General features: G+C 51.8%; 1 protein-coding gene across 8 annotated transcripts; it reads right to left on the bottom strand.

Moving 5' to 3' along the window:
• Positions 1–3,066: 3,066 nt before the first annotated feature.
• Positions 3,067–15,624, bottom strand: MRPL14 (mitochondrial ribosomal protein L14). 8 transcript variants are annotated; one of them, XM_008153239.3, is made up of 3 exons: positions 15,519–15,624; positions 5,649–5,740; positions 3,067–3,569 (listed from the first exon to the last, which is right to left on the bottom strand). In XM_008153239.3, exons 2-3 carry the CDS (start codon positions 5,717–5,719, stop codon positions 3,203–3,205), a joined length of 438 nt encoding a protein of 145 aa, XP_008151461.1. In that variant the 5' UTR covers positions 5,720–5,740; positions 15,519–15,624; the 3' UTR covers positions 3,067–3,202. The 8 variants fall into 8 exon arrangements, with proteins under 8 accessions (XP_008151461.1, XP_054578471.1, XP_054578470.1 ...); XM_054722496.1 differs by lacking the exon at positions 15,519–15,624 and adding an exon at positions 15,425–15,444; XM_054722495.1 differs by lacking the exon at positions 15,519–15,624 and adding an exon at positions 14,357–14,378.

Below are 15,624 nucleotides of genomic sequence, written 5' to 3' on the forward strand. Positions count from 1 at the left end.
CAGCTGGAAAAGCAGTAACGCCGAGGCTATTCTGGGCTGTGTGCGGCGCGGGCCTGCGTCAGAGCGTGGGCTCTGGCCAGCGGCTTTGTGGAAACCGCAGCCTTCCAGCGGGCAGCAGGAACACCTTGGGAGGCGTGGTGAGCCCACGGGAGACCAGGAGAGGGGGCAGCGAGGACAGTCACTGGAGTGACTTGGGTAAACCTTAACACGGGAAGGGGGGGAGGGGGTGCAGCTGAGCAGCCAGTGGCCTGGGAGCGCGTGGAAGGATGAGCACACGTTCTGCTGACTAAGGAGAGAGGAGTGAGCCCGACCCCAGAGAGCAAGTGACCTGCAAAGCGAGACAACAACTCAGGTCAAGCTGCCCGGTCGGAGCAAAGGCCCAGCCCCTGGGCAGGCGGTGCCAGGATGAGAATGCCAATCCCACCTCTCCTTTACCTCCGGTGGGGGGGGGGGGGGGGGGAGCGGGGTCCCCTCCTCCTGCAGCCTTTGGGAAGCAGCCCAGAAACAGAAGTGAAGAGCTTGCTGAGGGCCAGCTGCTGCCGCCGAGGAGACACTCGCCACGGGCAAAGCAGGCCTGGCCCGGGTGTGATTCCTCCTCCTTGGCCGGGCGCCACTGCCGCGACCACGCCACAGAGTCTACTGGCCCTTCCAGAGGCCAGATGGAGAGGGACATCAGCTCCTAAAACACCCAGAGGTGCCTGGAATCCAGCTCCGTCGGAGAAGCCCGGGGAGCGGTGCACCGCTCCACCGGGAAGACAGAAGCTAAAAGCCCGTGTTCGCTTCCTGGCAGTCAAGGCTTAGCAGGCAAGAGGCTCCCCACGTGCCCACTGGACACGGGAGAACTGGACCATTCTCTGGGGTCACAGCCAGTGAGAATCGACTCAAGATGGGAAGGACTCCTCGGCAGCAACCCCCTCACGGTGTGGGACGACCTGAGTTGGGAGTCCCGGGATCGGGCTTGGAGACCCGCCTTAGCACCTAAGAAATCATGTGACCTCTGAAACTCAGTGTCTCCATCCTAAAAGCAGGACCAGTGTCTGCCAAACCTAAGGTCTGAAGAACACCAAGAATATGCACATACACATAGAGGCTTTCAAAATAGATGCTAAGTGCTATTCCAATTTAAGAGTTTATTTATAGCCAGCTACCTACTTGACATCTGCTGGCTGTCTCAAAGGCACCCCACTCAGATGCCCTCACTGCTCTTCCGCCCCCACGCTCAGGCCTCTCCCAGGGCCCCCCAGGGCAGGGCTGGTCAGGACCAACCGTACAGGCATGGATGGAAGCCAGAAACCGAGGCCCATTCTCAGCCCTCCCCTGCCCCCCTCCGTATTAACGCATTACCAAGCCCAGCCAACTCTTCCGCCTAAAGGCTTCCGCTCCCTTCCATCGCCCGTCCTAGTCCAACATGCCGTCCTCTCGCAGTCTCCAACAAAGCCTATACCATCCATGCTGGCCTCCCGCAGCCCTCTCCACAGAGCAAACAGAACCATGCCTTCCCTCCCACCACCCTGCCCTGCTCGCTGAATACTCCACAGCAGTACCCCAGGCCCTCCGACGGGAAGCCTCCTTCCCACGGCTCCTCCTGCAGCCTCGCCCCACACCACGCGCTCCTGCGCTCCTGCTCCAGCCACGCTGGCTGTTCCTTCCGTCCCTGGGAGTTAGTTACCCCGTTCCCTCCCACCACAGGGGTTTGCACATGCTCTTCCCTCTGCTGAAACATCCCCCCCACCCCACCACACACACCTCTCACCTCGCTAATGCCTCTCCATTGGTTTACTAAGGTATAAAGCACATAGAGTGCATCCAAGTACACAGCTTCCTAATTAGTTCAGATGGACACATTCGTTCAACTTCCGCCCAGACCTCAAACAACCCAGCACCCATACGGTGCCTCCTGCCCTTTTCAGTCTACACTCCTCCCCGCTCCCAGGTAACCGCTGTTGCGACTCCCATCACAATGCCTGCTCGTTCTTCAGAAAGCAGCTGATGCAACCCTTTCTCAGGAGGCTGCCTCCAGTCCCACTGGGAAAGTCGAAGCCCTCCGTCGTGGGCACCTGTTTGCACCGAGGGGTTTGCGTTTAAGCAACTGTGTGATCTGTGTCGATGACCCCGAGGGCACAGTAAGCCCCACAGGAACAAGGACCACGTCTGCGTAGACTCACCCGTTTCCCTGTGCCTGCACATGCTCAGTAATGGTGACAGAAAATAGCTCATACCTGCCGAGTGCTTATTACCGCCAGGCATTCACAGGTACTAGCTCACGAAACTCTCACATCAGCCCTGTCGCGTAGGTAGCATGATTACATCCCCATTTTACTGGTAAGGAAACTGAGGGGCAGAGGAGTTAGAGAACTTGCTCAAAGTCACCATAAAAGCCAGACAGTCTGGCTACAGGACAGAGTTCTTCATCATTATGCGACTCTGCCTCTCAGAGGCCTCTGGATCATTTAATGAGTTAGCGCCCAAGATATTCTGAATGAATGAATTCATAAATGAGCTAAGGAGGTTCCATCAAAGGAACCAGGAGAGACCCCAAACCGCCCCAAGGAGACCAATAAATAAATGGAAGATAAACTGCCATTGAACCACCTGCACGGGCCCAAGACCAGTCATCCCCAAAACACAGGGCTCGTCCCTCTCCCCTCCTCTGTGGGCGTAGAGGCGGCTCTGGTCCCGGACAGGGCGCCCCACAGCAGAGGAGGGATGGCTGCCTGGGTCCTGTCAGAGCCTAAAGGCAACATCCCACTCCATGAAACAAGTCCCTCTGCTCTTGTTCATGACAACCCAGTCCTCTCCGTACCCCCCTCCTAACCCAGGCCTCCGACACAGGGAGAGGGCACTCCGAATGGGGGAGGGTCTGCCTGGTTAGAAGTGACGGCTTCCACTGCACATTTACCAACGGGCATTTGGTTGCCCCCTCACCTCCCAGAGCCTGAGGCTCCCGGGAGCTCCGAGGCTGCTCCATGCAGACACTGCCGTCTGGGGCCTGACACGGGTTGGCCACCTTGTAACTGCTTCCGTGCCATTTACCTCCCAACCCCATTCCAGAAAGCTCAAGAAGGAGACACATGTGAACATGTTTATTTCTCACAGGACACTGTTCCCCAGCCACGGGACCCCAAGCTCCCCGCCAGCAAGGAGGGCGCGGTTTTCCGAACGGCTCCTTCCTGAGCCCCGCGGCAGCGGCGGCTGGCTCTGCTCACACAAAGTTCTGAGCAATGGCCAGCACCTTGGAAAACTCGCCTTCCCTCCGGCGCAGGCTGGTGGGGATGGGCGTCTTAATGCGGGTGCCCACGGGGTTCCCGTTGTCCTCAATGAGGACCACGTTATTGGAGTCGAACCTGGGGGTCATCCGAGGGCCGGGCATGCGATGCCCCACAATGAGCGCCTTTTTCTTCTGTCCCTTGATGGCCAGCAGGATGCGGTCACCCACCTTGCCCACCCCGTTCTTGGTATAGACGTGGATGCAGCGGGGAGGGCGATGGTACGGGGTGTTCCCCAGGGCACTGTTGTCCACCACACGCACCCGTGTCATCTTCTGAATCGCACTGAGGGTCCCGGTGGTGCTGGTGGGAGAGAAAGAAGTCTGAGACCTGCACCTCTCCTGGTCCGGTGCGGAGGCCGGGGTGGGACAGAGCGCGCGTTAGCAACAACACGCTGGACAGAGACCCACCCAAGCTCCGACGGGAGGCAGGTGCTCCTGAGGGCTTCTCTGTACCCGGCACAGACAAAAGCTTCCGCTGACGGGTCAAGATCTTGACTCGGATGGGTTTTAAAGGGTTTTAAAGGGAACCCGCTTTTCTGTTACAACCAACTTCATGGCAGCCTGAATTGAAAGCCTTTGATTTCCAAAAGGACTCTGAGCATTAAGGGAATACCTTATGGGCCAGGCCTCACCCACTACCTAGCCTGCAAAACCTGCTCCCCCAGACTATACTGATTCCCAAATTTTCTCATCTATATGTTGCTGGGAACCAGAGAGATGAGTGAGTAGGTCTGCTAAGGGAGTCTGTTGACACCACCTAGCAGAGACAGGAGATATGTCAAGGTAACACTCTTCTGTTTTAATGCATTTTCCCCCACTCGAAATAAATTTGTGGTTTTTTGTTAATATTTCATTTTTAGAAATATTTTTTAAACAGGTCCCTATTAAAGGCAGACAAGCTACTATTAAGTAATCTGAGGACAGTGGATTTCCATTTTCCTGATGCTGGCACCTTACGTGCTGGAGTTCCCCAGGTGGCCCCAGGTCCCCTCCTCTCCCCCCACATGCCTATTCTGGGCCATTTTATCTATGCCCATCGCTTCCAACTAGTAACCTCCATCTCCAGCCCCACTTGTCTCCTGTGTTCTAGTCCTGTGTTTCCCCTCTAAACTCACTCCACATCCTGCAGCTACTCACAGGAGGCCCCACTCTGACCTCGTCGCCTCCCCTTGAGATCTTCCCCCTGCGGCTGCATTTCCCATCGAGATCACGGCTTCTCCAGAAACTCCGGCACCCAAGCCATACGCCTCTCTCTCCATCACCATCCGCTGCTGCCAGTCCTACTGATCCTGCCTCCGAAGCAGCTCTGTCCTCTCCCTCCACCCCATCAACACTTCCTAGATTCAGCAGCTCACTCTCTCACACCAAGATTATGACGTTGTGTCCTAACCGGCTCCCAGTGCATCTCACTACGCCAACCAAGAGCTCTTTTTAGAATGTAAACTGAGGCCACTCACTCCCCGGCTTAGGAGTGTTCAATGGTTTCCCACTGTCTAACTGTCAACAACCTGGCCCCATGGCACCTGCCTGCTAAGGTACCATCTCCTACCACCTACACACCCGCCCTGTGCCCCAGTGGCCGGGAAGCTCTGGAGCTCGCCCAGCACACGGCCCCCGCAGTCTTCCCCGAGGCTGGCCCAGGGCCTGCTCCCTCTCCCCTTCTGGGAAGGCCGCCTCCACTCTCCTTTCCTCCTTCTCCTCCTCCTCCTCCTCCATTAGCAGCTCTGGTCTCGGGCCTTCCACAGCACCATACAAACCTCTATTATTACCCTTGTCACATTTCCTTCCAGTTATTTGTTTCCAAGTTTGCTCCCATGGCCAACTGTGAGAACTCTTCCAGGGCAGGAAGCAATTCTTATTCATCTCTCCATTACCAACCCAGACACGGTGCTCGGTAAGCGCCTGTGAAAGGAGTGCACGGACGGGGCCAAAAGGCATGTTTGCCAACAGGAATGCAACTGTGCTCTCCCCCCGGGTGAGCGTCCAAAAGGCGGGGAGGCTGTCACACTTCCGTCATGCTTGCGTTTTCGGTAGTAAGTAACTTTTTAAAAACGACTCCAGTTTTTAAATAGGAGGTTTCGATGCACTGGGGGAAACCACAGGGTTAAGAGTTGTCAGATTCACTCAAGTCGGGCAAGGACTGAAAAGTTCCATCTTCCACCACATGCCTCTCCCTATCCCGCCTCTCACAGCACCGCCACCTCCGTTCCTGTGCCCCTCACCTGACCTCACCAGGCCCCAGCTCAGTCTGATTCCTTCAGCTTCCTGACCCAAGGCCCACCTCCCTGAGTTTCCACTCCCGTTCTAGTCACCAAAATACCCAGCCCTGATGGGAGGCTGATCAAAGATGCAGCTTGAAGAGCTTCCTGGGGAAAGTTACCTGAAACAGCGCTGGCTGAGGGCTCTGCTGATGTGGGCGAAAGGGCCCCTTAGCCCAGTCAAGAAAGCCATGGGATCCCCAGAGGGCAAATCCTGCAGAAAAAGAAAGGGGAAGATTTTATTGTTAAGTCAGTGGCCTTCCTCAGAGCCAGTGTTCTTTGTTGTTGTTTTTTAATAAAGACTGTTGGGGACCTGTGTGGGAGACAGCACTTCCAGCACAGGATCATTCGTCACTAAATATAAATCTCAGTGGTTAAAAGGTACGCAGATGATTAGCTGGAACTCCAGCTACAATTCTGCTGATTCATATTCTAGCTGGGGTCAGGGAGCCGGCATGACCCACAGCAGTTCTCGCCGTAAGGAACACAACAGCACAGACAGTGCCTTCATCACCACATCGCTCCCACGGGCCGGAGGGAAGCATCGATCCCTGCTACACAGCCAGCCGGCGACCGCGTTCCAAGTCCTCCACAAAGGAAACCTGCACACTGCGGCCTTGTTGACACTCACGGCCTCCTGAGACCAGAACTTCTACCCCCGGAAGGAAAGCAGATGGTCTGAGCCACTGCCCAGGTTGTCTGTCACATCACCTTTCCCCCACATGTCAACGCCAGGACATCTGGACAGCTCAAGGCTAGCAAAGTGGAGCCAAACGAAGCCTTTGACAAGTCACCGACCAAAGTCTCTATTTGGGTCAGTCTCCCAAACAACATCGTAACACAGAACAACGACCTGCCCCACCCTGCAGCTAACGTGGGGTACGGGAGAGCGAACCCCGACCCAACACTAGTGCTCCAGCTTGCACAGCCGCAGCCCAGTGGCTCCCTAGAACACATGGCAACCCCGTTTCCTGCAACACCTGGGCATCAGGTAGGGGCGTGTTTACGAAAAACCTACAGCCAGCTAGTATTTCCAACTGCAAAACAGGCCTGTTCTTCCCTCCCCACGTTCGGCTGCAGAGGGCCTCTGCGAGAGCCCTGCTAAGAGAGGCTCCCCACCGGAGTGTTTACATACAGCTTTGCCCAAGTTCGAAACACCTCAAAGTGAGACTTTATTTCATAAGGGTGTGGGGGCAGGGAACCCACGTTTACCTCCACAGGAATATCTACACACTTTAGAAATGCTTTTTAACTGCAATTTAGCCTCAAATCACAGGCCTACTCTCCAGTGTTTTCCTTATGACGACCCAGTAAGCACTGGCCAAAATGGAAGTATGGTCGAAAAATTAAGTGCAAAAGGAGTCGGCTAACTTGCAGAACTACTAACATCTAACGCACAGCATTGAGGACTACTGGATGAGGCAAGCTTTACCTGGGTAGCGAGGTAACGCTGCAGAAGGAACCGGAGCTCCCGTGTCCCCATCTGTGAGTAACACGTACTCACAGGTGGCCATGGCGTGAGCCGTTCAGAGCACAGGGCGCAGTGTCTGGCACTCAATACCTATTAGCTGTCTTCATCATCATCGTCGTCATCATCATCTAGTCGCATCTCATTTCACAGATTAGGAAACTGAGACACAGAGAGATGAAGTGACTTATGTAAAGCCCCGCGACTAGCCAAGGGCAGAACCAGAACCAGAAGTGGACCCAGTTTCCATCCAAGGTTCTTTTCACCACACCCTCCAGCCTCACTCTACCATACAAAACTCACCTCACACAAGGAAGCTCAGGGTCAGAAGCAGCTGTAAGGGTAATCTGGTCTCTTCCTGTTTCCTTTATGAAAATGTACTGAGCAGTCATTATGGTCCAGGCACTGGACTAAATGCTTTACATTATCATCCCATTTAAGCCTCACACAACTCTAGGAAACGGGCGCTGTAATTGGCCCCATTTTGCACATGAGGAAACGAGGCCCGGAGACGTGAGATAACGTGGCCAAGGTCACACAGACAGGAGTGACAACGGTGTAACTTATACCCAAATAGTCAGCTTCCTGAGCCCTTGCTCTTAGTCAACAGCGTTAACATGGTAACTTTAATTTAAAAATTAGTATTTTTCCAACTGTTAAATCATCCTTGTTCCATGCACATTTTACTCATACCCAACTCAATGTTTGCTGAATCAACGGCAATATAGATGAACATCAGGTTAAAATTTTTCATTGTAACCCAATTTAAGTTTTCAAGACAATCTGCGGTGTCGGTGGCAAGAGCTCCATAATGGAGCAATAACTGACAACTGGCTTTTTAAAAACCTGCTCTGAACAGCAGTCCTGGTCCAGGCTGCAGTTACCGCCCATCTTGGCCACGCTCCTGAGAGAGGAGGCTCCTCGGCTCCTCCAGAGCCCTCGAGGTTAGCCCAGCACCACCCACACGTCCGCTCCTGAGAAGGAGACACCTGCCCCTTCACACCACTCTGCTTCCTCAACAACACTTATGTTAGTCCAAGACCTGCAGAGGTGCCTGGGGGCTTCCCAGAACTTTCCTGGCTTGAGTATAACAAACCCCGTCCTTCAAGGTGCCTGAGCTCTTCAGGGCAGTGTGTGCGCAAACACACCCAGGCCTCGCAGGGCCTTGCTCACAAGCCCCCCAGCCTATGCCCATCTCTGCCCGGCTAAGTCTGACCCAACTCCAAGTGCAATTCCTCCATGAAGCCTCGTGCAAAACTGCAGCATCAGATGCTACCCCTCCTGAGCACTGAGGACGGCTGGGCAGCCCAAAGAACTCTCACTGCTCCAACTTCCAGGATCCAAACTCAAACAGTGAATAAATTTAGGTACTTTTTTTTTTTTAATTTAGGTACTTTTTAAAAATATGTTTTTATTGATTTCAGAGAGAGGAAGGGAGAAGAAGGAAGGAGGGAGGGAGGGAGAGGGAGAGAGAGAGAGAACATCAATGATTAGAGAGAATCATCCATCAGCTGCCTCCTGCACACCCCACATGGGGATCGAACCCACAACCCCGGCATGTGCCCCGACCGGGAATTGAACCGCGACCTCCTGGTTCATGGGTTCTCAACCACTGAACAACATCGGCCGGGAAAATTTAGGTACTTTTTAAAAAACAAAGCTGATATTCCTTGTGGGGTTTTTTGTTGTTGTTGTTGTTTTAAAGCTGATAACCCTTAACATTCTAGTTCTTGCTACTCAAACTCAGAAACCACAGAAATCTTGATAACGTGGCGTCTGAACTCCTTGCAGGAATTCAGGAACCGCACAGACTCAGATCATGAGGAATACTTGTCCTGTCCTCAAACACAAGAGGACACATTCCTGTCTCCAGGGAGCTCTTACAGTTGCACACGGAAGGGCCTGATTCAAGGACTTTTCACTAGCTCTTGGTGACCTAATGATGACCTTCAGGCCCAAAGGGCCTAAGACATCAAATGGACAACAGTAAGCCTTCCTACAAACTTGAAAGCACAAAGGAACCAAATTATTCACTTATTGTAAAGATAGATAGATAGATAGATAGATAGATCATCTTTTATTTCTTAAAAAAAAGTCTGTGGCTTCCTCTACTCCCACCCCAGCAAGACCTCAGCAGGTCCCCTGGAGTAGTGCCATCAACACTGATGGAATAAAGTAAATGAAGTAGCCAAAGAAAGACACCCCTACTCATGGCTCCAGACACACTGCAGAGCAGCGGTCGGCAGCCGGTGGTCCGCGGACCACTGGTGGTCCGTGAGGTCCGAAAGGTTGGCGACCGCTGCTGTAGAGCTCTTCTCTGTCTGCCGGGAACCGGGACTTCACACGCAAACATGCTTTAGGAGACCATCGTGCTGTTGGCGGCGGCAGGACTGGCTCATGCTATGTTTACAGGCCCCTGGAATCATCCCCAGGCCTGGTGCCACACTGCCCACTGTAAAAAACACCGCATCCCACCACTAAATGACCGGTTTGAATCAAGGAAGAATAATGGAGGCAGCAATTTACTTCAAAGTAACTTTGATTGGCCTTGATGTTATTTCCTAACATAAATCCATCCTGTAGACACAGGCCCTGATTCACTTTAAATGTAGTCTATATATAATGCTTTATTTCAACACCGAGTCTTATGTTTGCACGGAAAATAACCCCAATGATACTTCCTCCTCTACAACACTCTCACTCAGAGGAGGCCAGGTGTTCAGACGACTCCAGTGCCAGAGATGGCTTTTCATGCCATTTTCTGGTCAGCACAGAGTATTGCCCTTCAGGTTTGGTCTATGAATCACAACCTCTCCAAAAGGGGGAAGGGGAGAGGAGGAGGAAGAGGGGGGAGGGCAAAGGAAGAAAGGGAGGGAGGGAGGAAGGAAAGGAGAAAGGGAGAGAAGGAAGGACAGGGGGAAGGGAGGGGAGGGCAGGGGAGAGGGGAGGACAGAGGAAGGGAGGGGAGGGCAGGGGAGGGGAGAGGAGGGAGAAAGAGAAGAAAAGATACCCTAGCTGGTTTGGCTCAGTGGATAGAGTGTCGGCCTGAGGATTGAAAGGTCCCAGGTTCGATTATCAGGGCACATGTCCAGGCTGCAGGCTGGATCCCCAGTAGGGGGCGTGCAGGAGGCAGCCAATCAATGATTCTCTCTCATCACTGATGTTTCTCTCTCCCTCTTCCTTCCTCTCTGAAATCAATAAAAACATATTTTTTAAAAAAAAAGGAGAGAAGGAAGAAAGGAAAGGATAAATTACTTACAACCCAAGAACCATGCCCATTTTCCACCTGATTTAACTTGAAGATCTGCCTTCAGCTGTGGAAGCCAGGGAGGACGGTACATTTCAGGTACACAGAGGTGAGTTTTTCACTTGGCATCACCTTATAGATCCCACTGGAAGGGCGCTCAGTGAGGGCAGGGCCGTGCCTGCCTGCCCGCCCTGTACAGTGCTGCACACTCAGGACCCAGAACAGTGCCTGGCACACAAATGCAGCTCAGTGAGTATCTGTCAAGTGAATAAAATTAATCTGCAACTCATCCTCCAGAAGGCTCCATGTAGGGGGATTGGTGGTCTTTCTTGTGCCTTTCTCCCAGTGACTTGGGGGGCGGGAGGGACCTCCTACCCACTGAGAGCTCATTTTTAACTAATTTTAATACACAGAGACTGACTGAAAAAAATAATGGATGCTTTGTGGAAAACTGGAAAGTACCGTTACTTGAGGATCATGGAAATGTACTTAGTATCACAGCCCTGTATATAATTACACATTGTTTCCACATGAACGGTTTCCATCTTTAGGTGAGGCATGTTACATACATGTCAAAGGCTTTTCAACAGGAATGGGCTCTACAGAAAAGAGACTAAACAAATAAAAGCTCCACAATCATAAAGGAGTGCTTAGAGGAGATTCTGTTCCTAAGGAACGGGACGGAAGAGAAACACTAAGAAATCAAATGCAGCAAAGCACCCACAAACAGGAGAAACCCCACAAGCCTGAGGAGGCAGACGTCCTCTCAGCTAAAGCAGGAAAACGCAGAGGCTTGGCAGCTTCGAGGAACCAAGGAAAGGAAATCCCAGGACCCTGCCATCTCCTGCAGGTTTCACCCCAATCATTCTGGACCCACAAGTACTCTTACCTGTTGCTTAAAAACTCACTCCTGTTTTGGTGTCCACTGACCCTCTTCCGGGAATCTTTTTTAACCTCACACGAGGATAGCATGTTACAATTCTCAAAGCACTTTCACACAGATTACTTTCTTGGATGATTTCATTCCTGAGCACCCAATGGAAACACAAAGACAAATAACCAAGAGCAACAATCTGCAAGGGACTGAATCAGCTAAGGACTGTGAATGGTTCTGGGGGCTCAATAATGTCAGTACCATTTTGCAGACTAGAAATGAAGTCTGAAATGCTAAGTGACTTGTTGACTCGTTCAAGATTAGAAGGCTGTTTCTATTACACCCTGCACAATACCTGCCCAGCTAAGATGCTGCTTTAACCACTAATACAATTCACAGGAAAAAAAAACACACCCCACACAGGACAAGGACTCATGCTTCTCTATCAAGGCTGCCCTATAATCTTTAAAAACTCAGGAATTAAAAAGCTGTCTTTTCAATAACTATCTGTACGACATCCAGCACAGCCTAGGCAAAGAGCTGAAGCTGACCCGATTCCCCTGCCAAACTGAGTCTTCACAGTGTATTCTTCAGCACGATGAGCTGTTTGTGCCAGGGCTGCCACTGAAGACCCCATTTCTCCATTTGATTCACAAAACAAAAATGTTTCCAGAACTCTTGTCCTGTGTTTATTTATTCACCTCTCCCCACCTTGTCACAAAAGTATTTAAAGCTGTGTGTGGTCCTAAAATATAGCTGACAATTCTCAATCATTCAAACTCCTCCTCAATCCCGACTTCCCAGGTATCCTAACCTCTAGAGTCCAAAAATAAGTTTGTAATAATCAAGTATGGTCAGACTCAGAGAAAGTGCGCAAAGTTCAGTTCTACTCAATGGTGTAGGTTTTTCCTTCCTAGCACCACCTCTAGTGGGCCAGCGGCAAGAAGCCAGGTTTATGGAGCTGTCCGGTGGGGAGGTGGGCAAAGGAGGAAAGGAAGCGCCTAGAGGAGTCCCTGGACTCAAACAGGAAATGCTGCTGATAGAAACCTACCTCCTCCACCCTGCCCTCCCCTCTGCTGCTAAGTCTGTGACCTTGGGATCAGCTTCTCCAGGCCTTCATGACTCTGCCAAGCAAGGGTAACTGGGAAGAGCAAAGAGGCATGGAAGGGGCTGTGCTTTAGTGTCATTCATGTAAGCGGTCATTTTAAAGTGGGGAATCCCTTTCTACATCAAGCAGTAGGGGGCAGGGGCCAGAATAAGCAGTTTGTTTCCCCGAATCCTCACAGGGAGAACGGCCTCACTCCCTCTTCTCAGGGCAGCACTATCAGTGTCTCTTTAAGATCACTCAGTCCTAAGAGTGTGTGTGTGTGGTTTTCTTTTCTTTTTTTAATGTTTTTATTTATTTCAGAGAGAGGAAGGGAGAGGGAGAGAGAGAAACATCAATGATGAGAGAGAATCACTGATCTGCTGCCTCCTGCATGCCCACTACTAGGGATCGAGCCCGCAACCTAAGCACGTGCCCTGACCGGGAATCGAACCGTAACTTCCTGGTTCATGGGTCAACACTCAACTACTGAGGCCCACTGGCCCGGCCTAAAAGTGTTTTTCAAGTTAAAGTAAACATGGAAAAGTACTCCCTCTCTTTTTTAGGGACATAGGTGATTTTTTTTTTTTTTTTTTTTGGAAGTTTTGGACAGGGAGACTTTCCAACTCTGAGTTGTTTCACTAGTGAATAATAAGCAACCTAGTACCTTTCTTAATAAGAGAGCATATTACCTGAACCAGAGCAACATTTCTGGGATCTGAATCATAGTTCTCTCTTACATGCTGGTTGTGATTGTAAAATCGCACCCGAGTGAGCTACAACCCAGAACCATCAGCCTTTAAAAAGGACGGCTAGCCCTAACCGGTTTGGCTCAGTGGATAGAGCGTCGGCCTGTGGACTGAAGGGTCCCAAGTTCGATTCCAGTCAAGGGCACGTACCTTCGTTGTGGGCATATCCCCAATGGGGGGTGTGCAGGAGGCAGCTAATCGATGTTTCTCTCTCATTGATGTTTCTAACTGTCTATCCCTCTCCCTTCCTCTCTGTAAAAAAAAATCAATGAAATATATTTAAAAATAAAAAGGACAGCTAAATCATTACCGGGTTTTTGAGACCCTCCTAAGCTCTCGCACAACCATGAAAGCAATGGGAAAATCCACCTAATGTGGGTCCAGGTGTCATAATCCCCAAGACAGAAGTGGGGCAAGACAGGCTGTAAGCACTCTTGCATCATCTAAGATTCCAGTTGCTGAGGAGAGCCTGCCCATGAGAGCACCTCCTGAAAAATGGAATCCAGAAGAGATTTTTACCCTTCATATTCAGGAGCAATAATAAAACATTTTGGCCACTGTTCCTTCAAGAATTCCACAATGCACTTCATACTATTCTCATCTCTGTCTGTTAACATGTGTGACCCCAGTTAGGTAGGCACTGGCAGGAACAGATCAGGAATCCACCACATGTTCAGATTGATAACTGCATTCTTAAAAATAATAATACATAACAAATGACCCATGAACCAGGAAGTGATCCTCAGAGGTCCAAAAAACCAGGCAAGTATGGCCTCCATCTCCACTTTCTAGATAACCGTCACAAGTGCTATCCGGCAATGGATCACGGCAGCTTTACAACCACAGAATCAACAATATGTATAGTGTTTCATAGGAAATACACATCCGAGAAGCTCTAATGGTAAAATGGACAATTCCACCCAAAAAACAAACACTAGAGTAGATGCCTTTTCATCTAAAAGTCTTGCTCCTACTCCAACAAAATCCTGTTCTCCGATCGCACGCATTTCCAACGAGTGAAGAGTGACTGACCGTCTTTCTTCTTGGGCAGTAAACTCCTGAAGGAGACCCACTCTGTTCTTTACTGTATACTAGAGGCCCGATGCACAAAATTCGTGCAAAGGGCTCGGCTCCCTGCCGCCGTGGCTTTGTCGAGAAGGTCATCTGGAAGGACGTCCGGTCTAATTAGCATATTACGATTTTATTATTATAGATTCCTGGTGTGCTAACTGCATCCTCAAGGACAGGTTTAAATTAATGAAAATTCAGGTTAAAGAAGGCAAGAGGGCAAACAGGTAACCAATATGTTTCAAGCTTTTCTGTTATACACAGACACATTTTCTAACATCTCTTAGTACACTAACACATGTGTGTATACCTGAAACAAGTGTCAAGAAACGATATTTACCCTTACAAGGACAACGCACCCCGCTATCTTCTGTTTCTTTTTTTCCTTTAATGATCCACTAAGCTGATTTCCAACTAATCAATGGGACTCGGTTGGACTGGGAGTTCGGTTTGAACTGCACTAGATCAAAACTGATAACCTCATTCCACAAGCCACTAATGAACGCTTCGGAAAGCCCCGAGACACTGACACGCCACAGGAGCCAGGCTCACCGGCAGGTAGGCAGTGCCCTTCCCGGTCCGGCAGCCCAGGGTTAAGCATCGCCCAACCTCCCAGCTTTTCCCAATAACCCGATAACCCAAAATGACTCTGTCACAGGCCCTTTTGTTAACCTCTTTATAAATGCAGCCCTTTCGATCTCTTCGGGTGGCAAAGATCATGTACTGCCCTCTGTGAAAAGCGGTACTTCCCTTTTTGTCTCCACACCAAGCCCCTTCAAGACTGAAGGGGAGAAAACCTTCCAGGAACCCAAAGTTAAACGAACCAGTTGGTACCCTGTGCCTAATTGTGTGGGTGATGCACTCCTGCACAAGTGTCCGCACAGGCGCGCGCGCGCACACACATCTATCTCCCGCTCAGCTTAGCTCTCTATTTATCCAGCCTTAATCCCTGGCAGACGCGGCCTCTGATGAAATGAGAAACCAGGGAAGCCCCGGGAGCCGCGGAAGCACTCATCGCAGGACAGCGAAAGCAGTGGACTCACTCTCCACACCACAAAACGCCTGACCAACAAGTCACCGAGTTATCTCCAGATCCGAACTGGGAAGGGGAGCGAGGACGAGAGAAGCAGACAAACTCGGAGGGACGTGCCGCGCCAGAGGGACCGGCCGAGGACACCTCGCCAAGGCCTGCCCGCAGCTCGCCCCGGCCCGCGCCGCCGGCCCCAAACTCCTGGGAAGCAGGTGAGCGCCGCCCGGGCGCGGGGCGCAGACGCCACGGGAGCCCCGCGCCGCCCTTGGGGGTGGGAGGGAGGAGGGTCCGGGTACGAGACCTCCCCTCCCCTCCCACAGCCCCCGAGCCCCAAGGCGCCTATCCTCAGCCCCCTCCGGCCTCTGCTCGCTCACGCACCCCGGGAAGCGCGCCTCCCGCACTGCAGGCAAGGAAAGCGGAGGAAGTAAAGCGTTAGGAGCAGGACGCCCCCACCCCCGCCTCCCCTCCGTACCGCTCTCGCCGCCCCGGAATATCCCGCCGCGGGCCCCTCCGGCCAAGCGCCGCCTCCCCCCGCGCCCCACGCGGCCTCTCCCTGCGCCTGCGCCGGGCTCGGCTGG

This window comes from Eptesicus fuscus, chromosome 10 (assembly GCF_027574615.1).
Source record: "Eptesicus fuscus isolate TK198812 chromosome 10, DD_ASM_mEF_20220401, whole genome shotgun sequence".
Classification (NCBI taxonomy): Eukaryota; Metazoa; Chordata; class Mammalia; order Chiroptera; family Vespertilionidae; genus Eptesicus; species Eptesicus fuscus.

Coding starts and splice junctions, on each gene's coding strand:
- MRPL14 (XM_054722492.1), bottom strand. CDS start 7,009: ATGGGGACACGGGAGCTCCGGTTCCTTCTGCAGCGTTACCTCGCTACC. Junction 5,741..6,958: donor AGCGTTACCTCGCTACCCAG/GTAAAGCTTGCC, acceptor CTTTTTCTGCAG/GATTTGCCCTCTGGGGATCC. Junction 3,570..5,648: donor CTCAGCCAGCGCTGTTTCAG/GTAACTTTCCCC, acceptor CTCTCCCACCAG/CACCACCGGGACCCTCAGTG.